This window comes from Mustela lutreola, chromosome 4 (genome assembly GCF_030435805.1).
Source record: "Mustela lutreola isolate mMusLut2 chromosome 4, mMusLut2.pri, whole genome shotgun sequence".
NCBI lineage: Eukaryota > Metazoa > Chordata > Mammalia > Carnivora > Mustelidae > Mustela > Mustela lutreola.
This window is the reverse complement of record NC_081293.1, coordinates 184881557-184906489: the sequence shown is the minus strand read 5'-3', so window position 1 is coordinate 184906489 and position 24933 is coordinate 184881557. Positions and strand designations below refer to the sequence as shown.

At 47.7% G+C, this 24933-nt stretch overlaps 1 protein-coding gene and 1 non-coding gene across 9 annotated transcripts in view; one reads left to right on the top strand and one right to left on the bottom strand.

Annotated features, from left to right (window-relative positions):
• LOC131829798 (solute carrier family 23 member 2-like) overlaps window positions 1–24933 on the top strand; it is a 51627-nt gene that overhangs the window by 22511 nt on the left and 4183 nt on the right. For 3 of the 8 annotated variants that reach the window (XM_059171920.1, XM_059171921.1, XM_059171925.1), the window contains 10 exons: window positions 6241–6400; window positions 12064–12245; window positions 13097–13214; window positions 14301–14457; window positions 15271–15524; window positions 20896–21060; window positions 21426–21534; window positions 21631–21726; window positions 22677–22823; window positions 22984–24569. In XM_059171920.1, coding sequence (XP_059027903.1) covers window positions 6241–6400; window positions 12064–12245; window positions 13097–13214; window positions 14301–14457; window positions 15271–15524; window positions 20896–21060; window positions 21426–21534; window positions 21631–21726; window positions 22677–22823; window positions 22984–23240 — 1645 coding nt within the window. In that variant the 3' untranslated portion in view covers window positions 23241–24569. Of the gene's footprint in view, window positions 1–6240; window positions 6401–12063; window positions 12246–13096; window positions 13215–14300; window positions 14458–15270; window positions 15525–20895; window positions 21061–21425; window positions 21535–21630; window positions 21727–22676; window positions 22827–22858; window positions 24570–24933 lie in introns of those variants that run through there. The other 5 variants (XR_009353002.1, XR_009353003.1, XM_059171922.1 and 2 more) reach the window with 5 other exon arrangements.
• LOC131830874 (U4 spliceosomal RNA) lies at window positions 9514–9655 on the bottom strand. The gene has a single exon (XR_009353427.1). It is a non-coding gene; the product is annotated as a U4 spliceosomal RNA (small nuclear RNA).

Here is a 24933-nt window from a genome sequence, read left to right as displayed (position 1 = left end):
TCATTTAGCTAAGTCATCATATATTTTCTATTAGAATTCTGTTTAAAAATATCCCAAGAGGACACCTGGGTGGCTCAGTCGGTTGAGTGTCTGCCTTTGGCTTGGTCATGATCCCAGAGTCCTGGGATCTAGCCCCACATGGGGTTCCCTGCTCATCAGGGAAACCTGCTTCTCCCTCTCCCTCCGCCTGCTTGTGCTTTTACTCTTTCTCTTTAATAAATAAGTAAATAAAATAAAAATATCAAAGTGGGGCTATAAGGTGGCTTAGCCAGTTAAGGGTCTGACTTTAGATTTTGGCTCAGGTCCTGATCTCAGGGTCCTGGGATTGAGCCTAGTGTTGGCCTCCATGTTCAGGGTGAAGTGTCTCTCTCTCTCTCTCAGTCTGCCCTTCCCCTCATATTCATTCTCCCTCTCTCAAATAAATAAATAAATCTTGAAAAAATATTGTCCCGAGTTATTCTATAATACAGGTATATCATTTGTTATTTTTGAGCATACTCAACAATTTTCACTTGCTTCTTAAAGGAAATTTTTTTCTCTAAATTTCAGAGCAGGGAAACATTTCCCCTCTTCTGCGGGATCTTTTTCAGGCCCAAGTCATGCTGAGTTTTCTGTTTATTCATCACTTAACTGGAAGAGATCTATGTAGTCATAATAATGTCTAATGGACAAGATCAACTATGACCATTCTCTCTTAAGTCCAACAGACACTAAGTCTGACTTTTGAGTTTTCATATTGGTCTCTGCATTTTCCAATTTCAGCAAGAATCTTGCTAATTCAGTATAGTCAGCATCCTCACCTTCCACATCTGATTGGGTTCCTCATTCTCTACCATCGTTCAGGTGATGTCTGATCACCCTGGCCTGCCTTCAGGATTTCCCTACCTCCTACCTTATCCCTGATGTTTCCTCTTGGTCATTTTCCAGCCCCTGACCCATCCCTGCTCCTGGGCTATAAATTCCCACCTTTTCTTATGGTATTCGGAGTTAAGCCAGATCATTCTCCCCTACTACAGAACTACATTGTAGTCGTCTCCTTGAATAAAGTCACTAGAAAGAATGTCATTAACTAGTGTCATGAATACCTTTTTCTTCAACAGGAGAACCTGAGAGCTCCGAGGGAAGGGTGGGAGTTTATCTTCCCAGTGCTTTCAAAAGGGTAGATATTTCTGTTTCTGGGTTAAATCGGGACTACAAAGAGAGGAAGAAAAATGTCTCCTCTACTCATTAACATAAGCTCTAGTTTGTTCTTAGCTCATGCCTTGTCATCAGTTGTTTTTATAACAAACACACTGTTGCAATTTGGTGGGTGACTCAGCCTTTCTCATCAGGGCTTCCCCACTTCCGAGCTGAGCCCTCCTACCACCACTTGCCCTCCCCGCCCCCAGCCCCCAGTCTCTTCCAGCCCAAGAAGTGCAGCGTCACTTCCCTGAAGGGCTCTTGAGATAACTTTTGTACCTTTATAATACTATGTAAACGTAGATGTTAATAGTAGCCCTGGGGACACATTCCTCTGGCTCTGCCAACCCAATATACCTATCCTATAAGACATGTGATATACAGATTTTGACATTTAACCTTTTCTTAGGAAATTTGTAAGTCATTGTAAAGAAGGATGGCAGGGCATCTTCTCTTCTTCAGACTCGAGCATCCTCATGAGACAGTGAAGGCTGGAAGGATAGTCTGGGAAAGTCTGCCCACATTTTATACCGGATGTTGTGAGGGCAGCAATGGAGAGTTGCAGCCAGATCCCACTCTGAGCCCAGACTGGCTCTTCCTGTAAAGGTTCATGAGGCTGGGAATGTAGCGAGTGGGGCTGGGAGGAGGAGAGGAAGAGCCGGAAGGTAAAACCGGGTGGTCTGAGTGTAGAGTGGTAGGTCCTTACTATATTGTGATATAATTGTAAGTCCCTTCAATCCTATTTGACACAAGGTGATGTGTAAATGTTCAAAGTAATACACAGCGTGTTGGAACTTGTGGGACATGGTCAGAGCACCTCTTTCAAATCAAATGTGACAAAAACAAGAACCAGGGAAGTGGGACCTCTGAAATAGGTCCAACAACAATACTAGAGTAATAAGCTTCAAAGTGATGATGAGTAGATGCAACAGAAGCAACTCCATCCCGACAGACACGTGTTGTGATATCATACGAAGAGAGCTGTGCCTCAGACGTTAACCCTTAAATGTTAACACAAGCCCCTACAGTAGAGAGATTGTGTCTGTTTTAAGAACTGGATCAGTAGTAAAGTGGAAGCTTTGGAGCTCTGTGCAGGTGACGCTGTACAACCTGCAGGGCTGAGTACAGTGGGCCACAGAGCAAGGGGATAATTAACGTAAAGACACAGCCTTGGACCAGCCCGAACACAGGAATTCCAACAACACAAAAGAAAACAAAGGATGCAGAAAAACAAATCTTAGAGAACCCACCTGCAAGAGTTGGGAATGCCAGACAACAGTTTTTTTAAAAAGCCCACAATAGAGCATCTGTAAGAGAAAACACAAAAGAAAATGTCTTAACATACACCACCTTCTCGGGAAGTACCCACACATTTCTGAGGGAGTCATAAAGTAAGGACAATAACTGCTGTCTGCTGAGCTCCTCTGGGCCCCAGGCACTGGCCTCCACATTTATATATATTTAATCTTCATGGCTACTCCCCGGGGAGAGGACTCTTATTTTGTTAAAGATGACACTAAGGCTTGCAGAAGTTGGGCAGCATGCCTAGCTAGGTCACACAACTGATAGGAGGTAGAGCCGGATTTAAACTTGCTGTAGGTGTGTTCCTGCTCTTTCTCAGTGTCATAGGGCAGTGAGGAACCTGGATGAAGAAGGAGGAGCCCTGAGCACTCCTCCTGGTTAACTCTATGACCTCAGGTCAAGATCCTCTACCTATGCAAATGACAAGACCAAGCTGGATATGTTTCAAGAGGCTCTTCCGGATCTAAAATGTTGAGTTGGTTCCAAATCAACAGTCTATAGTTTATAAGAGAAACATGCAAGTCAGAAGGCACATGTAGAATAATAGTGAATCATACCCATGTGCAGATTTTAAAAATATAGAGATTGTCATCATGGTCGGTGACAAGAATACAGATAGGCATCAAGGTCACCACCAAAGGTAAGACATACATATAACAACAAAAGCCTAGAATAGTACTGAGTGCACATATCCTATACACATACTGGGGACATGCATAAAGGAAGAACTAGCAGAAATGCAAGGTGTGTATGTAGATCTCTCTCTCTCTTACCTATATATGTAAAGGGTACTGATAAGAAGTTATGTCTGGGGTGCCTGGGTGGCTCAGTCCATTAAGCATTCAACTCTTGCTTTTGGCTTGGGTCATGGTCTCAGGATCATGAGATCCGGCCCCACGATGGGCTCCGCACTCAGCACAGAGTCTGCTGGAGATTCCCTCTCTCTACCTCCCTCCTCCTGCCCCAGCTCGCACTCATGCACTCTCTCTCTAAAATAAATAATATCTTTAAAAAAGTTATACCTAATAAAATGGGGGTGGGAATGGGGCAGAAGGAATAGAAAATGGAACTGGAAGGTGTAAGGATAAAATAACAAGGGAAAAATGTATGGATATGTCGTGTGAACATGAAGGTAGAACATAATAATACACTTAGACAAATAAATGAAAAAAAATTCATCTTGCTCTTGGACATAAAAGATATTTAGCAATTACCAAAAGGCAGAAAGTCCATGTATCATATTATCCCAATGACCTGTAATCATCTTGGAAGAAAATAACATGAATAGAATTAGAAAGGAGCTCAACTGCTTGAAAATTTGGAAATGCTCTCTTTAATGATTTCTGAACTGGGGACGGATTCCTGCATATAGTAACAGAAAGCATTTTTTTTTTTTAATGAAAAGAAAGCTCACTATCCTAAGAATTGTTATGAATATATTTTGACTGTATCCAAACCCTATGTAATGAGCAGACAGTTTATAGAGAACAGACAATATACCACACGAATGGGTGCACATCTCTCCTAGCTTAATGAAATGCAAAATAACCCTTGCTAGGACTTCATTCCATGCCAAAAAACAAAGGATAAGCCCAATGTTGGGGTGCCAGGCTCAGCGCTGGAGGGATGGGAATGAAAGATAACGAATCCCTGCCCTTGTGGAACCCAGTAGAATGGACATGGCAGACTGTATGTGAGCATTGTCATGAGGTGTTTAAAGTAATCCTTGAAGGTAAGTTACTGGAAGTGGTTATTTTGTTAGTATGAGGCTGAGATGTGTGTCCCTAAAATGTAAATGGGAGTTTGGTTTCACTTGCCGTGCTGTCCTCAGTATCATGGCAGCCACTGCCCACCAAGAGCAGATCCTCAATAGACACTTGGTGAATGAGTGCAACATGTGTATGGAATTATAGCAAAAAAAAAAAAAAAAAATTACAACACAAGTTCTGTTTCATGTCACTCTGGTTATATCCATATACAAAGGTTTATATGTTCACTTTGAAAGCTCAAGGGGATTTTTTAAAGATCAAAGTAGAGCAGGTTTCCCTTCTCTATCAAGATATTTAGAGTTGGGGCGCCTGGGTGGCTCAGTGGGTTAAGCCACTGCCTTCGGCTCAGGTCATGATCTCAGGGTCCTGGGATCGAGTCCCAAATCGGGCTCTCTGCTCAGCAGGGAGCCTGCTTCCTTCTCTCACTCTCTATCTGCCTGCCTCTCTGCCTACTTGTGATCTCTGTCTGTCAAATAAATAAAATCTTAAAAAAAAAAAAAAAAGATATTTAGAGTCATGGGAGGCCTGGGAAGCCTAGTTGGTTGAGCAGCTGCCTTTGGCTCAGGTCATGATCCTTGGGGTCCTGGGACTGAGTCCTGCATCAGGCTCCTTGCTCGGCGAGGAGCCTGCTTCTCTCTCTGCCTCTGCCTGCTGCTCTGCCTGCTTGTGTTCTCTCTCTCTCTCTGTCAAATAAATAAAATCTTTTAAAAAAGATACTTAGAGTCATAATTTTTAAATTGAGAAGGTATTCACACATACCCATACCATCCCCTGTGTATTCCTGCCTCGTGTGGGCAATGTATTCTGTTCTATCGTGGAACCTTGCGGGTCTAGACTTACGGAGGTAGATCAGCTGTCCTCGACCCTGGCTGCACACTGGAATCCCCTGGAGCTTTACGTACACCCCGTACCTGGGCACAGTCCTAGACAAGCCCACCAACTCCTCTCAGGCTGATGCCCAGGCGTCATCGACTCTCATGTTCAGCTAAGAGACCAAGGCCACTTAGGCAGCCAAACTCTTCCATCAAATTTATATTTTCAGGGGGTGCCTGGGTGGCTCAGTTGTTAATCATCTGCCTTTGGCTCAGGTCATGATCCCAGGGTCCTGGGATCGAGCCCCACACTGGGCTTCCTGCTCTGGGAAGCCTGTTCTCCCTCTCCCACTCCCCCTGCTGTGTTCCTTCTCTCTCTGTGTCAAACAAATAAATAAAATCTTTTTTAAAACCTGTAAGAAAATTTGTATTTTCATTACATAGGATGTACTGAGTCACTCTCAAGAATAATCCTCCAAGAGGTTTTTGTGAAATTCTGAGTATACCTTTCTTGTATTGTGAAGAAAAAATATCTGAACTGAGTGTAGCAAAACGCTGGGGTGCCTCTGTGCCACCTTTCCCCAATATTAATGTCATGGGTGGCAGACTAGGCTAGCCCAGATAGCCTCTGATCTAATAAAGAGGGGCTTGTTGGAGGTTGACTTATCAGGCCGCATTTACCTCAAAGGGAAGAAAGTTTTAGGAGTTCTCAGAGGCCAGAGGGGAGAGGCTGAGCAGGAGTCAGAAGGGCCTGGATGGAAGGAACTTGCCCTGATAATTGACCTAAAAACTCTTCTGTCCATGGGATAAAAAGGAAGCTTGGAGGTCAAGGTCTGGGATTGCTGGTCATTTTGAAGACACAAAGGAGTCTGGCAACCCAAATTTTAGGCTGTGCTTCTCTTGGTGGGAGACCTCCCCATCGGAGCTGTGTTTTTATCCTGGGCCCTGGGGAAGATTCTCCGGGACCAGGGTAGACATGTTTTCTGTCCAAGGTTTGGCAGGGTTCCTGGGTCTGACTGGGAGCCCAGCAGGAGCTCCTTGTATACATAGACCAGCTGGGTCATGGATGGCCTCTAAATCAGGCTAGGGGTTGGGATTAAAGGACCGCCACTGGGCCCAGTTTCAGACCCGGGCTAACAGATCTTGTGGGTAACTGCTTCCTTGTCCCCCTCCTCCAGGCTGCCCATTCTCCAGGGAGGGACATTTGCTTTCGTGGCACCCTCCCTAGCCATGCTCTCCCTTCCTGCTTGGAAGTGCCCTGAGTGGACATTCAATGCCAGTCTGGTGAACACCAGCTCTCCTGAGTTCACCGAGGAATGGCAGAAGAGGATCCGAGAGGTAACGGGCCAAGGGGAGGTGGACTGGGTGATGTTATACTATGACGATGTGCTTGATAATTTTGCTCTAGTTCTATTTATCTCTCGCCTCCTTCCGAAGTCTGCACTTGTCCCTTTGTAAATGAACCTTAAAATTTTATTTAGGACATAGAGAAAATAACACGATAAATTTCCCAAGCTGAACTTGCTCCTGTTACCAGCAACAGGATCAAGAAACAGATGAGTTTCCATAGATGAGTTTCACCTGGTTTTGAACTTTCTATACAGAACTCCTCAGCACATACCAGTTTGTGTCTGCCTTCTTCATTCACCATGATTTTTACAAGAGGCTTTCCCCCAGTTATATGTAGGGGTAGACTCTTCATTCTCTTTACTGAGTAGCATTCTGTTACATAATTACGCAGTAATTTACTTCTCTATTCTGCTGTTACCCAAACTGTGTTTAAGGGTAGTTTCCAGTTACTGGCTTCTATAGATAGTATTGCTATGGACGTCTGTGTATTTGGTACTTTTAGGTGAACATATCTATGTTTTCCACCGAACAGACATGTAGGAATGGGCTGGCCGAATCATAGGGTGTGTGTACCAGTCAGGGATCACCGGAGGAGCAGAACCAACGGGACGTGTAGAGGTACATGCAGGAGGAGATGTGTTGTAGGAACTGGCTCACATGGTGACGGAGGCCAGGAAATCCTTGAGCTGCCTGCTGCAGACGTTGATCTTCATGCCGGTGGGCAGTCTGGGCGGCCACAGTAGTCTGGGCTGGGTCTTCAGTTGCAGAATAAGCAGAGCTCAAACCAGCAACACCGTGAATACCAGTTTATAAAAATACAAAATCCTTCCATACTCTGTGAAATGTCAGGCGTGGGCAGACTGCCAGCTCCACGATGGGCCGCACACTCTCCTAGTCTCCCACCAACGGCACACGTGCCCATCGCTGTTGACAATCTGGACCACCGTGGGCAATGCAAGCGCCTTCAGACGGAGATAGGGATTCTGTTGTTCGGGGGCCCCGTGCGCGTGGTTTGTGGCCCAAGGTATCAACTCATAGACCCTTGTGACTACATTCTAGGTCATACTTCCTCCCTCTTTTTAAGACTCGGGGGTATCACCATGAACCACCAGTACTTGAGATTTAACTATAAACCCTATCCCACACAAGGTAAAATTTCAACAGAGCCTTGTACGATCCACTTGTCAGACCGGACTGCTAGTTGCTGGCCCTGCCCCGAGCCCACAGGGGCAACCCTGGGCATTTATGCGCGTGCGTAGTATCACACATAACTCAGCCCACAGGCTGCATTTAGACTTGCTTTCTTTTTCCCACCAAGGGCCTTCTGTGGAAGTGTTAAATACTCTTAACAGCCTCCTCCTTTGTCCATTAGGTGAGCGACACCCATGCTCTCTGAATTCAGGGACTCACATGGTGAAACTCAAGTCTTTGTTGCTTGAATTAGATTACCTTGTGAGGTAATGTCTGTCCTGGGGGGGAGGGACTGTCACTGGCTCATGAATCCTAGGAACTCCTCCTATGTAACTGCCTTTTCTTTGCCTGACCATAACTATTTCCTTTATTTTTAAAAAAGATTTTACTTATTTATTTTTGAGAGAGAGAGAGAGAGAGTATGTGCTACAAGCGGGAGGAGGGGAGGAGGGAGAAGCAGGCCCCCACCTGAGCAAGGAGCCCGATGTGGGACTCGATGCCAGGACTCTGGGATCATGACCAGAGCCAAAGGCAGAAATTTGACTGAGCCTCCGAGGAGCCCATCAGTATTTCCTTTAATCAGTAAATGTTCCTTTAATCAAGCAAAAACTTGAATGTCTTTCTGGCCCTACTCGAGATAATGGTTGGGGTCTCTGATTGGAGCTACTGATGCTATTCACTAGTTGTCTAATTCCAAACAGAGTGGACTGGTTAGTAAGGGTCTGTGAAAGGGAGGGGGTGGAGGAGCTGCGCCAGACCCCAGCCTCACCCGAAGCCCCATGGCAGAGTGGAAGCTCCCGGCTTCTGACAGGGTCTGTCCTCATTCAGTGTGGGGTCCGTGGTACCTCAGGGAGCACTGAGCTGTAGGGGCAGAGGACGTCCATCTGAGCTAGACCCGTGAGTGTCAGCTGAACCTTCTGCGGTTCTTCCCTTTCAGAAGCAGCCTTTTTGCACCCACCTGTGCACTGAGAGTGCTCAGTCCCTCCATCACCCCCTCAAGGCCTTGTGCTTCCTTTTTATCTCAGGTTAGACCCAGAGTTAGTTAACAAGGCTCTTGAATCTTTAAAGAACACTCCCGTGGGAGCTCTGGACCAAGATATTCCCTAAGAATTTCACTTGTCAAGCTGGTGAGTCCTGGATTTTTGCCAGTTACACTGGCCAATCTCAGATGCCACGTGTTATAGTGCCTTCTCCAAATTAGGCTATGCTTCTTCAGGAAGCCTGGTTTTATGAGGCCGTCGACAGAATGAGTCACAGAACACGTGCACGGCTTGTGGGTGTTTGTCTATTTGTTTGTTTTTGCTGTGCCCCCGAGGAGCCCATATTTGGCTTCATTAAATCCAAATTAAAACCAAGCAAAGAACAAGAAGTGGGGGTTCCTCACCCTGCTCTGCTAGACGCCAGGGAAGGTTTCCCTTCCACGCAGACCAGCTGAGCTCTGGAATTTCTCCTGCAGGAATCTCTTGCCTGCACAGTATCCGAGAAGAAAGATCTGATGCATTCATTTGTCTCTTCTCCTACCTAAGCACGTCTGCTCAAGTCTTCCCTGTCTCCTAACGAAGCATCTGCTTCCAGCCCTATCATAGCGCAACTCAGAAACCTTTGGCACATTCGGAAGCCGTTGCCTTGTGTTTCAAGGACACCGGGCAAGAGTTCTGGAAAATAATTTCCCTGGAGCTTGAACAGTATTAATAGTGAGGGAGGTGTTTAGGGATATGGGTCATGCTGTACCTGTGTTAAACATGTGACCCCAAGTGGCAGAGATACCATATTCTCTTTAACCTTTATTATTATTATTTTTTTAAAGATTTATTTATTTATTTATTTGACAGAGATCACAAGTAGGCAGAGAGAGAGGAGGAAGCAGGCTCCCTGCTGAGCAGAGAGCCTGATGCGGGGCTCGATCCCAGGACCCTGGGATCATGACCTGAGCCGAAGGCAGCAGCTTAACCCACAGAGCCACCCAGGCACCCCTATTGTTTATTTTTCAATTAGCAATAATTGCTCCTCGGACAAACCTCAGTGGCTACAATATTGCCACTGCGCAAAGCTTATTGTTTATTTTTGTGTTTACGATATACAGAGTCCTTTAAAGTTCTTTAAAGGAATATGAAAACTTCGGCTCTGGGACCAAATCCAGCCTGAGGTCTGCTTTTTAACTGCTCACGCATTAAGAATGCTTTTTACAGTTTATAAGGTTGTTTAAAAAAAAGAAAGAAAGAAAAGAAAAGAAAAGAAAATGTGGTAGAAAGCACACATGGCTCACAAAGTCTAAAATATTTACTATCTGGCTTTTTACAGAAAAAGTTTGCCAACTCCTGCCTGAAACCCAGGGTCCAGGGTAGGGATTCCTTTTGCCCTAGGACAATAGTCTCCACTATTTTTTTTTCCCACGTTATCTCCAAGGGTCTGACACAGTGAGCCAAACCCGAGTCCTTATCTGTGGCCGTTGAGCTCCATCTGCTGGTCTGATGCATTTCACCAATGCTGTAAAGTCTGAGAAAGTTCTTGCAAATTTCAACCTCCTTTCATTAATTGGATTGATTGGTTGAATTCATGTAACTAGGCTATTGGAACTTAAGGTAGTGTCTCCCTGTTTATTTGAATTGTATTTATCCACACACTTCTCAAGGACTGAAACCACTGGTGGTCAGCACACCACATGTATCTCCTTACACTAGTCCCCAGTGAAGGTGATGCAAATGCAGGACCAACAGGGAAGGTTGTTCCTTACTGGGCTCAAGTAATGGGGAAGTGAAAGTCAACAGTGAATCTAGTTTAAGGACATGGTGGTAGCAAAAAACAGTAAAAAACTGGGAAGAGAAGGCAAGTTCAGTTTTCAACACCTTAGAGCAGTTCAAACTTCACCTTTCAGTATCATGGTAGTTTTTATGTACCTACTTATGTGTCCTTAGGTATAAGTGAGATGAGTGACAGCAATGATAGAAAGAATGAGAAGGAGGGATTACAATTATTTTGTTATTATAAGGTGCTCAGACTACCCATGAAGTGGCATAGCGTTCTTTGAAAGTGGACTTGGATTAGTTGTAAAAGTACATTGCAAATTCTAGGGCAACCGCTCAAAAAAGTAAAAAAAAAAAAAAATAATAATTAGTGTAACTGATACACTAAGAGAGGACAAAAAATTGAATCCTATGAAATGCTCAATTAAAACTACAAAAAGAGAGGAAGACAAAAATAGGAACAAAGAACCAAGGTCAGCAAGTAGAAAACAGTAACGAGTATGGTAGATATCAACCCAGCTATGTAGTTGAATCTCAGTGGATTAAATATACAAACTAAATGACAGAGATTGCCAGAGGGGATACAAAACACAGGTGACCTAACTATATGTTATCTATAAGAAGCCTACTTTAAATGAAGACACATAGGGGCGCCTGGGTGGCTCAGTCGGTGAAGCGTCTGCCTCGGCTCAGGTCATGATCCCAGGTCCTGGGATCCGATCTCTGCTCAGCAGGAAGCCTCCCGCTTCTCGCTCCCCCTGCTTGTGCTCGCATTCTCTCTGACAAATAAATAAATATCGTTAAAAGATAAATATAAAGACACACAGAGATTGAAAGTAGGTGGATGGAGGAAAATACACCATGCCAACACTAATCCAGAGAAAGGAGAAGTTGCTCTGTTACTTTCAGAAAAAGCAGACTTTAAAATAAGGAAAAGTTTTCAGGGATAAAACGGAATGCACAACATCCAAACTAGGAGAGTAAGAGAGGAGCCATTAAGTAAATTCAGTCGGTCCAGTCGAGTAGGGGTGGGCAAACTACAGTCCAGGAACGAGATCTGGCCTGCTGCTTGTTTTATATAGCTCACAAGTTAAGAACAGTTTTACACTTTAAGTGGTTGGAAAAGAAGACTACGAATTCATGATGTGTCAGAATTATATGAAATTCTAATTTCAGTATCTACACATGAAATGTTATTGGAACACAGTGAGGCTCATTTGTTCACAACTTGTCTGGGAAAGTTTCGACAGAGCCCATATGGCCCATCCAGCCGAAAATATTCACTATGTGGTCCTTTACGGAAAAAAAAAAATTTTTTTTTTGCCAACCCTTGCAATAGAAAGTGGGCACACAGAAAAATAAAGCAGCAAGAGGTTCAGCACGCTATGGAGTGACGTTAGACATCACCACCATGGTCACAATGACCAATAAATACTTTTGAAGGCTATTTCCAGAAAACCTTCAAATGAAGTGAACATGTCCAATAGGTAGTTGGAAATCCAGAACTGGAGAGATGAGCAAGAACAGGGCACTCCTTGCCTCCGTCACTCTGGGATTCAGCTTTGATCCTACAGTGCCTCTGAGGCCCCCCCTTGTGGGGGTAGCCCAGGTTGAGAGGTGGCCTGTGCCCCTGGGTCTGCCATGATGGCCTGGGCTGGGCTGAGGCCCACAGTTCCTGCAAGCTTCAAGGTGTCTGAGCTGTACTTCTCTCTCCAGTTGCAGGGTGCCATTATGGTTGCATCCTGTGTCCAGATGCTAGTAGGATTCTCAGGCCTCATTGGGTTTCTCATGCGCTTCATTGGCCCCTTGACCATCGCTCCGACAATCTCCTTGGTGGCCTTGCCTCTCTTTGATTCTGCAGGCAGTAACGCTGGGGTCCACTGGGGGATTGCTGCCATGTAAGTACTCCTTGGGAATGGAATGGAAGCTCAGTTCTTTTCGGAAGATCACCCAGTCAGAATAACGTGTTCTGGATATTGGCAAACTCTTGTGGTTTACAGATACCACGACTATTTATTACATGATTAGTCCTCAAAAACAATGAGTTAATCATGGGCAGTATGTAAGGATACTTAGTGTCATGTTTACAAAATATTGATACTGCGGGTCCTCTGCCTGCTAGGTTTTCATTGAGCCAATCTTTGTAGACCTCTGGCACCTGGGAAGGGTGCAAAGGCAGGGCTCCAGCTCTCTCCATAATCTTGTAGTATAGGAGAGAGAGGAGCCTTGGGTCCAAGGAGCTGTGACACCAGGAGACAGTGATAAGAATCATAGAAGGCCATGCATGGTCCAGGGAAGGGGGCCATGACAGCCAACTGGAAGGATCAGGAAGGCTTTAGGGAAAGAAGAGGCCTTAGGCACTTCCACAGAGCCTCAAAGGGACTTGGGGTTGGCACTGGACACACTCATTCATGCCGCTGTGATGGTCGGACCACGAGGACTTGCAGAATGACCTGAGAGAGAAGACAGTCTCTGACTCTGGCCTCACTCTCTCGGTCTGCTGGGATCTGTCCAGCAGCTGACCCACAGAGAGGAATGGTCCCCCTTCCTGGTGTTCCTCTCCAGCCACCAGCAGCTCTGAAAGGGAACAACAACCCACCTTCTCAGGGATGGGGCCTGCCTCCTTGGGGACCCTCCCGGTGTGGCCCTGGCCACCCCCTTCCAGAGATGCATGGTGGCTCAACTTCCTGGCCCCTTGCTCAGGACAGCCCCAGCTAGCCAGCCTGGGCATGGTTTGTTTCTGTTTCAGGACCATCTTCCTCATCGTACTGTTTTCTCAGTACCTGAAAAACGTCGCAGTACCTGTGCCGGTTTGTGGAGGAAAGAAGTGCCACACGTCTAAGTTCTACCTGTTTCAGGTCTTCCCGGTAAGAAGCACTCCCCACGCTTCTGGAAAGAAGCACTTCCCTTCTTAGTGGACTCGCCCGGAGGGTGAGGGTCAGGGTCAGCCTCTTGCACTCCCAGAAGGTCCCCAAGGCAAATACTTCCCCGTGTGCAGGTTCTCTCCTCCCTGACCCCCACCCCTCTGCTGTACAAGGAGGTCAAGGGGAGCCCCGCCATCCACGGGAACACTCCTCTGCTTTTGGTGTAATGCAGTCCCCATTGTTCATGAAGCTTCTCACCCCAGAGCAGAGAACTCTGCCCTAGGTTGCTGCTCTGGGCACCCGTGTGGGACAGCCTTGTCATACGTTCCTGGGGCCATCCCCAGAGCAAGGTTCATGGCTAATTATACAAAATTGATGACCTGGTTGCTCAGATCAAGGTCTTGGTGGCTTGTGGGTAATCTGGACTCATTGCAGTGGGGCTGGTCCCTCCCTTTTCAGACACTGCTCTGCTGGATTTGCATCTCGGTGTGAGATCTGTGTGGCTGCCAACCACACAGTATGTTTTCAGCCCTTAATTCCACTGTGAGCTACATTTCACATTGTAAAAAGATACTTCCACATCTCACTGATCCCTCACTGCCCTGCAGTCTGGTGGTCCTACCATTCTGCGTGCACAAGACTTCCTCGGGGGTGTTGCTAAAAATGCACCTTTCTGGGGCTCTGTCCCCAGGGATTAAATCTCAGTAGAGCTTCAGGCTCCGCAGCACAGTGATTGTCATTCCATTGTACAGACGAGGAAACTGAGGCTCAGAGGGTTTGATCCAAGGTCATGTGACCAGCCAATGGTAGAAAGAGAAACAGACAGTAATCCTTCTGACCCAGGCCGTGCCCGTTTTGCTAGGCCTTTCTGCCTCCATTTGACCCAGGGTTTTCCCACAGTTTGTTTCCTACATTCCTTAAATGCACTAATGATGACACAGATTGCTGTTGGCATCGGAAGGGCCCGTAACCCAGCGTTTCCTCATTTCACAGAGCTTCCCTGACCTCCCTCCCAGGCCCAGCACCTCTGGGAGGTGTTGGCAGGGCCTGGGGCCCTGGGCAGGGTAGTGAAGGGGGCTCCCTCTGCAGGTGCTGCTGGCGCTCTGCCTCTCGTGGCTTCTCTGCTTCGTGCTCACGGTCACCAACGCCCTTCCCACAGCCCCCACGGCCTATGGGCACCTGGCCCGCACTGACACCAAAGGCAATGTGCTGAGCCAGGCTCCTTGGTTTCGCTTCCCTTACCCAGGTAACGAGAAGATAGGGCCCCTTTCTACCAGGGACATGTGTTTTCCAGTACTGTCCGTGGGGTCAAGTGCACTGAATGGAGAGTTGACTAGAGGCAGGGGATGGATCGCCTCCAAAAGATCTGACAAGGAGGAGCAGGCCCTAGGGGGTCCATATGAGACCCCTAAGAGAAGAAGGAGACCCTTGGGTTGTCCTAAGAATCTTCTGGGGATGTTAGACCAAAGGCTCCCATTCCGGGACCTTCCTCTCCTTCCCTTCTCCATGTTACTCAGAACTCGTGGCCTGAGAGCAGCCAGATCGGAGAGGTCTCAACCTTCTAGCCGGAACTTTGGGAGTCTTCCTGGATTAGTTGGATTCTACCCAAGGGAGCCTTAGCCTGAATTAGAGCATTTCTGGGAAGATGAGGTCAAGGCCATCCCTTAGCCCACTTCTGGTTGCCTTTCCCAGCACTTTTGGCTCAGGTGTATCAATAACCAGGTGCCAGGGTGGGCTGGCCGGGCCCCATGGACTGTGGAGCTCCTGCCTCCCTGAATAAGAATCTCTGCTTCCAAATGCTTCAGGATCTGCCCAGGAAGGGGCCCCGCTGCTGGCTGTTTTGGTGCACAGTGCCCTCAAGGTCTGGGTGTGTGCTTGCCCTCAGGGAGGAGTGGGTAGGGCAGGAGTCCATGCCAAAGCCTCTGGACATTTGTGGGGTTGAGAGATACACTGCCGGGTCTTGCAAGCTTCCCAAAGACCCCTTCCAGCACAGAAGTTATTTTGGGCGCAGCAACGCATGGTCTTCTGGATTAACATTCCCTCTGCATCGCTCCTGCAGGACAGTGGGGTCTCCCCACCATCAGCCTGGCCGGGGTCTTTGGGATCATTGCAGGGGTAATCTCCTCGATGGTGGAGTCCGTAGGCGATTATTATGCCTGTGCCCGGCTGGTGGGGGCCCCCCCACCTCCGAGGCACGCTGTCAACCGTGGCATTGGCATCGAGGGTCTCGGCTGTCTGCTGGCGGGGGCCTGGGGGACAGGGAACGGCACCACCTCCTACAGCGAGAACGTCGGGGCGCTGGGCATCACCAGGGTAAGTCCGCCGACAGCAGCTTCAGGCCGGGTACCTGCATCCATCATGCCCCTATGAGTCTCTTTTCAAGCAACTCAGATTGCTTATTTGATTGACCTAAAGCTCAGGCGTCCAACACGGGGCTCAGGGCCTAAAATAAAAATATTGGCAGGGCTGAGTTTCCGTTTGCTTTGAGGCAAGCCTTTTTTCTTGTTCCTTTATGAGGATTACAAACACAACCAAAGGGACGCCTGGGTGGCTCAGTTGGTTGGACGACTGCCTTCGGCTCAGGTCATGATCCTGGAGTCCCGGGATCGAGTCCCGCATCGGACTCCCAGCTCCATGGGGAGTCTGCTTCTCTCTCTGACCTTCTCCTCATTCATGCTCTCTCTCACTGTCTCTCTCTCAAGTAAATAAATAAAATCTTTTAAAAAAAAAAAAAACACAACCAAAAAATTTATTTTGACGTGGCAAATCCTTACCGCATGTCTTGTCAGGAGGACATTTAAATAAATAAGCTCTTAGATGGGAAAGAAAAATAAGCAAAGGCAGGATCTGCTACTTTCTTACCACAGCAGTTGCCACTAGAGTGTCTGTGGAAAGATACTTAAAAAAATACTTTTCATTGTGGTTAAAGACACACAACATAAACACTGAGACCTGCGGCGGCCACGGCAGCCACCAAGTCCTTATTCCCCTTTCTCCCCAGCACCCTCAACCAGCATTCTAGTTGCTGTTTCTATGGTTTCGATGACTCCAGGGACTTCCTAACAGTGTAAGCCTACAGGACTGGTCTTTTTACGACTGGCTTATCTCACTTAGCAGCATGTCTGGGACATGTCCATGGACAGATTGACACCGCATTTCGTTCATGCCTTGTGTTTGGATTTCATTCTAGCTCCTCTCTGTGGCCCTTACTGCCCTTTATGGTAGAGCCTAGCCTTGGTCTTCATCATGTCTGTCTCTGTCCCCCCGCACTCCAGACACATGGATTTTCCTTCCCATCACCTCCCCCGCAGCTTTACTGAGATGTACTTCACTATACTATAATATGGCTTAAGTTTGAGCTGTAAATGTGTTTATTTGATACACTCCTGATTTGCCACGGGATGACCATGAGCTAACACTCCCATAGTGTTACATAATTATAATTTCTTTTTTTGTGGTGAGAACACTTAAGATCTGTCCTCTTAGCAACTTTCAAATGTGTGATTGGGAGGCCTGGTTAACTGTAATCACAATATTGTACATGTAGATCCCCAGAACTTACTCATTTTTTAACTGAAAGGTTGTACTCTTTGACGAACATCTCCCCATTATCTGTACCCTGAGCACCCTGGTAACCACCACTCTACTCTATTTCTGTGCATTTAGCTTATTTACTTATTTATTTATTTATTAAATATTTTATTTATTTATTTGACACAGAGAGAGAGAGATCACAAGTAGGCAGAGAGGCAAGCAGAGAGAGAGGGGGAAGCAGGCTCCCCGCTGAGCAGAGAGCCTGATATGTGGCTCAATCCCAGGACCCTGAGATCATGACCTGAGCTGAAGGCAGAGGCTTTAACCCACTGAGCCACCCAGGCATCCTGCTTATTTATTTTTTTACTTATTTTATTCGTTCGTTCATTTGTTCATTTATTCATCCATCAATTAATTAATTTAATGAGAGAGAATCTTTTTTTAAATAATTTTTTATTTTTTATAAACATATATTTTTATCCCCCGGGGTACAGGTATGTGAATCACCAGGTTTACACACTTCACAGCACTTACCATAGCACATACCCTCCCCAATGTCCATAACCCCAACCCCCTTCCCCCCAACCCCCCTCCCCCCAGCAACCCTCAGTTTGTTTTGTGAGATTAAGAGTCACTTATGGTTTGTCTCCTTCCTGATCCCATCTTGTTTCATTTATTCTTGAGAGAGAGAATCTTAAGGAGACTCCATGCCCAGCATGGAGCCCAAGGCGGGGGTGGGAGGGATTCGATCTCAAACCCTGAGATCATGACCTGAGCTGAAATCAAGAGTTGAACCCTTACCCAACTGAGCCATCTAGGCACTCTGATTTTAGCTTTTTTAGATTCCACATAGGAATGGTATCGTAAGATATTTGTCTTTCTTTGACATATTTCACCTAGCATAATGCCTTCAAGGTCTGTCCATGTTGCTGCAAATGGAAAGATCTCAGTGTTTACGACTGATTAACATTGCACATACACGCCACATTTCTTTCTCCACTCATCCATCATTTAGGTTGTTTCCATTACCTTGGCTCTTGTCAATCATGCTGCAATGAACATGGGCTGCAGATATCTTTTCAAGTTAATGTTTTGGTTTCTTGACATAAAGACTCACAAGAGGAATTGCTGGGTCACCTGGTGATTCTATTTTTAATTTTTTGAGGAAAAGCCATGCTGTTTTCCATTGTGACTTTGCCAACTTACATTCCCATCAATAGCACACAAAGGTTCCCTTTTCTGCACATCTCTACCAACACTTGTTATTAACTGAATTTAACAGATGTGAGGTGATATTTCATTGTGGTTTTGATTTGCATTTCCCTGATGATGAGGGATGTTGAGCATCTTTTCATGGATCTGTTGGCCATCTGGGAGTCTTCTTGGGAGAAATGTCTATTCAGTGTCTCTATTTTAAAAATCATTACTGTTGTATTATTGAGGCATACAAATTCTTTATACATTTTGGATATTAATCCTTGATCAGGTTGCCGGTTTACAAATATTTTATCCCATCCTGCAGGATGCCTTTCTATTTTGTCAGATGTTGCCTTTGCTGAGCAGAAGCTTTTTAGTTTGATGGAGTCCCATTTGTTTACATTCGCTTTTGTTGCTTATACTTTTGGTGTCAAACCCCCCAAAATGCCAATGCCAATTTCAAGGGGATTTCCCCCTATATCTTCTTCTAGGATTTTCATAGTTTCAGATCTTACATTTAAGTCTTTAATACATGTTGAGTTAAATTTTTTGAGTGGTGCAAGGTAGAGGTCTAATTTCATCCTTCTGTATGTGGTTTTCTGGGTTTCCCAACCCCATTTATTTATTTTTTTAAAAGATTTTATTTATTAATTTGACAGAGAGAAATTACAAGTAGATGGAGAGGCAGGCAGAGAGAGAGAGATAGGGAAGCAGTCTCCCTGCTGAGCAGAGAGCCCGACGCGGGACTCGATCCCAGGACCCTGAGATCATGACCTGAGCCGAAGGCAGCGGCTTAACCCACTGAGCCACCCAGGCGCCCCCCAACCCCATTTATTGATGAGACTATCATCTCCCCCACTGAATATGCTTGGCTTTCTTGCCAAATATTAGCCGACCATATATGCATGGTTTTACTTTGGGGCTCTGAATTCAGTTCTGTTGGTCTACGTGTCTATTTTGTCAGGACCATACCATTTTAATTACTACAGCTTGGTAGTATCATTTGAAATCAGGCAATGTGATGCCTCCAGCTTTATTCTTCTTTCTCAGGATTGCTTTAGCTATTCAGGGTCTTTTGTATCTACAGACAAATTTTAGGATTTTTTTTTCTATCTCTCTGAAAAATGCCATTGGGTTTGTGTTAGGGACTGCACTGAATCTATAGACAGCTTTAGGTAGTATGAACATTTTGACTTTAAGTCTTATCCATGGACCCATGATATCTTTCCATTTGTTTGTGTCTTCTTTGATTTCTTTCATCAGTATCTTATAGCACACAGTATCTTTAGCACACAGATCTGTCATTTCTTTGGTTAAATTCATTCTTAAGTATTTGATTGTTTTTGATGCTATTGTGACCAGATTATTTTAATTTTCAGATATTTTATTGTTAGTTTATAGAAATGCAACTGGTATGTTGATTTTTGCATTCTGTGACTTTACTGGTTCATTGACTGGGCCTTATGGTTTCTTGGTTGAGTCTAGGATTTTCTCTATATCAGATCATATCATCTCTGCTGTCATTTATGTATTGAGGTACGTTTCTTCTATACCCAATTTGTTGAGAGTTTTTGTTACAAAAAGATTTATTTAGTCTTTTTCTGCTTCTATGAGATGATTGTACAGTTTTTATCTTTCATTTTGCTTATGTGGTGTATCACATTTATTGTATATGCATGTTGAAACATCCTTGCATCCCAAGGCTAAATCCCACTTGATCACAATGTATGGTCCTTTTAATATGTTGTTGAATTTGCTTTCCTAATTTTTAAAAAAGATTTTATTTATTTGAGAGAGAGAGAGCTAGAGAGAGAGAACATGCACACATAGAAGGAGAGGGAGAAGCAGGCTCCCCCTTTGAACAAGGAGGCCAACACGGGGCTCAATCCCAGGACCCCGAGATCATGACCTGAGCTGAAGGCAGATGTTTAAACCACTGAGCCACCCAGGTGTCCCCAAATGCCCCCCCCCTTTTTTTTACCTTCTCCAATGTCCATAACTCCACGACCCTCTCCCTACCCCCTTACCCCCGGCAATGCTCAGTTTGTTTTGTGAGATTAAGAGTCTCTTATGGTTTGTCTCCCTCCCGATCCCATCTTGTTTCATTTATTCTTTTCCTACCCCCAAGCCCCCCATGTCGCCTCTCAACTTCCTCATTTCAGGGAGATCATATGATAATTGTCTTTCTCTGATTGACTGATTTTGATAAGCATAATACCCTCTAGTTCCATCTATGTCATCACAAATGGCAAGATTTCATTTCTTTTGATGGCTGCATAGTATTCCATTGTGTATATATACCACATCTTCTTGATCCATTCATCTGTTGATGGACATCAAGGTTCTTTCCATAGTTTGGCTATTGTGGACATTGCTGCCATAAACATTCGGGTACATGTATCCCTTCAGATCACTACATTTATATCTTTAGGGTAAATACCCAGTAGTGCAATTGCTATGTCGTAGGGTAGCTCTATTTTCACCTTTTGAGGAACCTCCATGCTGTTTTCCAGAGTGGTTGCACCAGCTTGCATTCCCACCAACAGTGTAGGAGGGTTCCCCTTTCTCCATATCCTTGCCAGCATCTGTCATTTCCTGACTTGTGAATTTTAGCCATTCTGACTGATGTGAGGTGGTATCTCATTGTAGTTTTGACCCAAATGCCCATTCTTAAGCCCTGCGCCACTGCCTCCAAGAGAGGCCTTTTGCCTCACTGGAAAGTCTTCCTGGGGAAGGAGCATTTGAGTCAGGACTTCAAGGCAGGGAGAGAGCAGTGAGTGAAGAGATGAGGCCAGATGCTGGGACACGAGATCACACCCTCATCCTTTCCAAGCCCGTGTGGGGCCAAGGGGGGGCTGCATATTGGGGTCATGTCACCTAGAGTATTGTTTGCAGAGCAGGGTCGAGGCCCGGCTGGTACTGAGCTCCCCTCTTGTCGTCCTGAGCCCTGCAGGTGGGGAGCAGAATGGTGATGGTCGCTGCCGGCTGCTTGCTGCTGGTGATGGGCGTATTCGGGAAGATAGGGGCTGCCTTTGCCACCATCCCGACCCCAGTGATCGGAGGCATGTTCCTGGTGATGTTCGGGGTCATCACTGCTGTGGGGATCTCCAATCTTCAGGTGAGGCTTGGCGGTCTGAGAAGAGCAGCTGGTGCATCTCTTGAAAGGGGGCAGGGCTGGGGCCGGGGAAGGTCCTTGGTCCCAGACACTACAGTGGTTTCCAAGTAGAAGAAACAGCCAGAAGCATCCAGGCTTCTGAAAAACAGAAACTGCCTCGGTTTGCATTGGGTTGTCCGGACCACTCAGCTCCCAGGGCCACGTGGGAATCCGTGCCTGGTTTGCCCCCTGGGTGTGGTGCTGCGTCCGGCCTCGCTCCCCCACCTCTGATGGCAGCGGGTGGGGAGGGGACCCTGGTGCGGGGAGTTAGAGTGCCGGGCAGTACAGGAGCTGATGGCTCGGGCTGCTGTGGGGCCTCTCTCCTGCAGTATGTGGACATGAACTCATCCAGAAACCTCTTTATCTTTGGCTTCTCCATCTACTGTGGGCTCGCCATTCCCAGCTGGGTGAACAACAATGCTGAGAAGCTCCAGACAGGTGAGTCTCTGTGTTCTGAACTGTGACCGCCCCAGGGGCAAGGCCAGTGGGGACCTTGGTCCCTGGGAATCCCTGTTTCTTTTGTCTTCACTCTAGGGATTCTCCAACTGGACCAGGTCATCCAGGTGCTGCTGACCACGGGCATGTTTGTTGGTGGATTTCTGGGCTTTTTCCTGGACAACACCATCCCCGGTAGGGCTCGCCTTCGCTCTGTAGGCTGGTGGTGTGGATAGACCAGCATCATCTGGCTGGCCCTCATGGCTTCTTGGACCCTTAGTACCATGTCAGGCTGAACATAGCATATCCTGAGCAGGCCCTGGGTCTGGGTGGGAGGTATAGGTCCGTATTAGCTTTCTAGGGCTGCTGTAACAAAGCAGCCTAGACTGGTGTAAACAGCCAAAGTGGATTTCCTCATAGTCTGGAAGCTAAAAGACGGAGATCAAGGTGCTGGCAGAGTTGGTTTCTCCCAAAGCCTCTCTCCTTGGCTCACTATGGCCACCTTCTTGCTGTGACCTCACATGGCCTTTCCTCTGGTGGGTGCCTCCCTGGTGTCTCTCTGTGTGTCCTGAGCTCTTTCTATAAGGACAACAGTCATATTAGATTAGGGTTCCCCCCCCCGAAGGCCTCATCTTTAACGGAATTACCTCTTTAAAGGTCCTATCTCCAAATATATTCATGTTCTGAGACAGTGGGGTTAAGGCTTCAACTTATGATTTCGGGGCGGGGAACCACAATTCAAAGCCCTAAGGTGAGAAACACACCAGAAGCAGAAAGAAAAACAGCTAAGAGCCCAAAGTCTAGTTGGTGAGGGAGAGAACACATGCATTCTTTTCTTCCCTTCCTCTCTCTCTTCCTTTCCTTCTAAAAAACCCCCTAAACACTACTGTGTTCCAGGCTGTGTCCTGAGAATACAAAGAGCAGAAAGACATGCCTCCCACCTTCCAGAAACCCACGGGCTGACAGGGGAGGAAGACAAGAGAACAGACAATGAGAATAGAGGGTAATATGTGAGGCGAGGAGCAGTCTGAAGGTCGGGCGCTGAGGACGTTGCAGTGAGGAGGGCTTTCAGTGCTCTCTTCTAGAACCTCCCCACCCTCTTCGTGGTGCTCTCTTTTCCACATTTGTTCTCTCCACGTGTAAAGTGCACCTGCATTCTAGAAACAAAGCGTGGAAAGACCCGCCCTTTGCCGGTGAGGCAAGGATGGTGCTCGTAGAAGATTGTTCCCTCCCGCAGCGGGAGCTCAGGGAACGCCCCTGCGATGGGACTCTGGATGGACCAGGAAGAGAAGGTGCTGTTGGCTCGGGGAGGGCGCAGAGCAGAGACCCCATGGCTCGGGGAGGGCGCAGAGCAGAGACCCCACGAGTGCCTGCAGGGGGCGCCAGAGGCCTCCCCAGCCCGGTGGTGCTGGGTCAGTGCCCGGGGCTGACTGCTCTGCTGTCTCCCATTAGGAAGCCTGGAGGAGAGAGGCCTCCTGGTGTGGAATCAGATGCAGGAGGACTCCGAGGAGACTGCAAAGGCCTTGGAGGTGTACCGCCTGCCCTGCGGGATCGGCACCAAGGTCTGCACGTCCTCCTGCACCCAGTACCTCCCCTTCTGGCCCAGGCTGGGAGCCGGGAGCCGGGAGCGGGGCCGGAACCTGCTGGCCCGCCTCTTCCAGGACCCCTCTGGAGCGCGCGGGAAGGGCGCCTCTGAAACCAAGCTGTGACAAGAATGTCCTCACGCCTGTCCCAACGTGCTCTTCACCCCCCTCCCCAACCTCAGGAGCTCATCTGCATGGCGAGGAGGGGTGGGCACCCTGCACGCAGGGCAGCCAGATGAGTACTGATTATGGCCATGAGGAGGGTGCTGCTTTGATACACTTGGACGCCACAGCCTTCCACATGCTCCAGCGAAAACCAGGCCCCCACCTCCAGCGTCAGCCCGTGTGACCCAGGGTTCGCCCAGATGCGCTGGGCCCACACGTTCTCGGTCATACTTTGATGCCTTGGGACCAAGAGGCCTAGGGTGGCAGAGGGGACGGAGGTGGGGCTGTCTGCTGGAAGGCACCAGGAACAGTTGTCTTCGAGCCCCTCTTGTCCTCCTCTCCCTGGCACCTGCCCCTGGAGTCTGGCGCCTCAGGAGAGATGAGGAGGACCCCCTGTTCCCCCAGCGCCTGCTCTGACCTCCTGGTGCTCCAGGCCGCCCCTGGCTCAAGCTGTTTGTGATGGAAGGTTCTTAACGTGCACGTTCTTGGAATCGAGTGCCCGGACTCTGGCTTAGGCTTTGCCTGCTCGTGCAGGCTGCCAAGGAATCAGAACCCACTCCACCAAATGGCCTCCCTCAAGAGTGCAGCATGAACTCCTGCCTGAGTTTCCAGCTGTCTGGTCTGCCCTGCAAATTTCAGATTTGCTGTCTCCACCATTAATACTTAAACTGATACCTACCCCCGTACCCTTACCTGTCCTCTGGGGTCTGTTTCTCTGACAGGTAGGTGCTGACTCATACAGGACGATATCATCAGTCAAGACAAAGGAAGATACCTTTGTAGGAAGAGGCCTCGGTGGGGAGGACGGCAGGGCAAGGCCCATCGGAGGGGATGTTAAAGCGACACAGACGTCCTGGGCTGCACCACAGCCAGTGATCCCTGCGGGTGGGGAGCAGAGGGATGTTGGATCTGAAGAGTGGAGGCAGGGACACTCCTAGCACATGGCCACGGGGAGAAAGGACACAGCATTCCCCTGAGGTCTGCCCTGGCCAGGGTCCGCTGCCACACAATGCTCCAGGACTGAGGGCTGCACCGGAGTGGGTGGGGGCCACTTGGAGATGGCACGTGTTCCTTGAGGACCTACTCTGTGCAGGCACCTCTGTAAAGGCTGATTTCTCCTTTCCCACATACTGGATTGTCCTTGACCTTGTCCTTGGGGGCCTGGACGGGGGCAGGTGTGAGTGCTCCTCTCCCCTTCCTTCCCAGCACCCGTGTGGGCGACCCCGGGGGTAAAGGCCTGCCCGCGCCTCCTTTGGGTTGTTCATCAACAGTGGTGTGCTGCCTACAGTCCTTGCAGAGTGCCATGCGAGTCCTTGGGAGTGCGCTGCTGACAGGACGGAGGGGAGGCGTGAGCCCCGGCGCTCAGGCCCTAACGCATAACCCACACGCCGGGTTCTTCCAGAGGAGATGGAACAGCCGAAGTATTCAAGAGGCCTTCAGGGCACGGGAGCCTCTGTCACAACGACGGGAAACTTGAAAAAGCCAGGGAAGCCGTTCTCTGCACGGCCGGCGGGTTAGTCTGGGTTCTCCAGAGAAAGAGAGCCCTGGGGATGTGGGACGTGGGTGTGTGTGCACGCACACACATCCACACACGACATGCACACGCGTACACACATACACAGGGAGAGAGAGGTGTTCAGGAACGGGTTGTCCT